Consider the following 1,281-nt stretch of genomic DNA (forward strand, 5'->3'; position numbering starts at 1 on the left):
CCCAAACCTCCCCAGAAGCAGCCAAAGTGCCTTTGGGCTTCACTGCTGCCTGTGCACTGCTTCCTCCTTCTCCCTCTTTTGCCTCCCCTTTTTTTCCTCCTTTTTTTCTTTGTTTTTCCCTTTGCCCATTTTTCCCATTTCTCCTTCATTTCCCCCTTTTCCCCCTTCCCCCTTTTCCTCCTTCTCCCCTTTCTCCCCTTCCTCCTGTTTTTTTCTTTTCCTTTTTCCTCTTCCCTTTTTTCTCTTTTTCCTTGTCCATTCTTCTCTTCCTCTTTTTTGCTTCTTCTTTTCCCCCTTTTTTCCACTTGCTTTTTGCCTGCTTTTGCTCTTTTTTTTTGTCACTTTTCATTACTCCTTTTGCTCCTTTTCTCTTCTCATTGTCCTTTTTCCCACTCCCCACAACTTCCTCCCCTCCCTTTTCCCCCAACCCTCTGATGAGATGTGACCCCCCATTTATTGCCCCTTCAACACTCTATGGTAGATTTCTTGCGCACTCAAATGCCTTAGGGGGGTCTGAGCCCCCCTGAACCCCCCAAGGGGGTCACACTCCCCTTCCTGACCTCTCCCCCTCTTTTTGTCCCCCAGGAGGCTATGATGGATTTCTTCAATGCCCAGATGCGGCTGGGGGGGCTGACCCAGGCCCCAGGGAACCCAGTGCTGGCCGTGCAGATCAACCAGGACAAGAACTTTGCCTTCCTCGAGGTGACTGGGGGGACTCGGGGAGGTCCTGGGGGTCCAGGGGGGTCGTAGAGCAGGCACATGAGGAGGTTGGGGGAATTTAGAGCATGAGATTGGAGATCACCCTGAGTCCCTCCCCAGACCCCCAGATCTTCTCCTGACACCCCTAAATCCCTCTCTAAAATACCCCCCAAATCCCTCCACATCAACCAGGACAAGAACTTTGCCTTCCTCGAGGTGACTGGGGGGACTCGGGGAGGTCCTGGGGGTCCAGGGGGGTCGTAGAGCAGGCACATGAGGAGGTTGGGGGAATTTAGAGCATGAGATTGGAGATCACCCTGAGTCCCTCCCCAGACCCCCAGATCTTCTCCTGACACCCCTAAATCCCTCTCTAAAATACACCCCAAATCCCTCCACACCTCCATTATATACCCCAAAGCTCCTGCAAACCCCCAAATTCCACCCCAAAACTCACCCCGAACTGATCCCAACTCCCTCCAAACACCAAAATTCCCTCTCAACCTCCTTGTTCATCCCCAAATCCCCCCAGTTCAGTTTTGGGGGGTCCCTAACACCTCCATTTCGTTTAGGAGTGGTCTCTAA

At 52.5% G+C, this 1,281-nt stretch overlaps 1 protein-coding gene across 1 annotated transcript in view; it reads left to right on the forward strand.

Moving 5' to 3' along the window:
• Positions 1-1,281, forward strand: part of U2AF2 (U2 small nuclear RNA auxiliary factor 2) — a gene marked incomplete at both ends in the record, with an annotated part of 2,750 nt that overhangs the window by 265 nt on the left and 1,204 nt on the right. Inside the window, one exon of the mRNA XM_009080618.1 lies at positions 586-702. Within this exon, the coding sequence (XP_009078866.1) occupies positions 586-702 (117 nt within the window). The remainder of the gene's footprint in view (positions 1-585; positions 703-1,281) is intronic.

Source organism: Acanthisitta chloris, unplaced genomic scaffold (assembly GCF_000695815.1).
Source record: "Acanthisitta chloris isolate BGI_N310 unplaced genomic scaffold, ASM69581v1 scaffold8128, whole genome shotgun sequence".
NCBI classification, from domain to species: Eukaryota; Metazoa; Chordata; class Aves; order Passeriformes; family Acanthisittidae; genus Acanthisitta; species Acanthisitta chloris.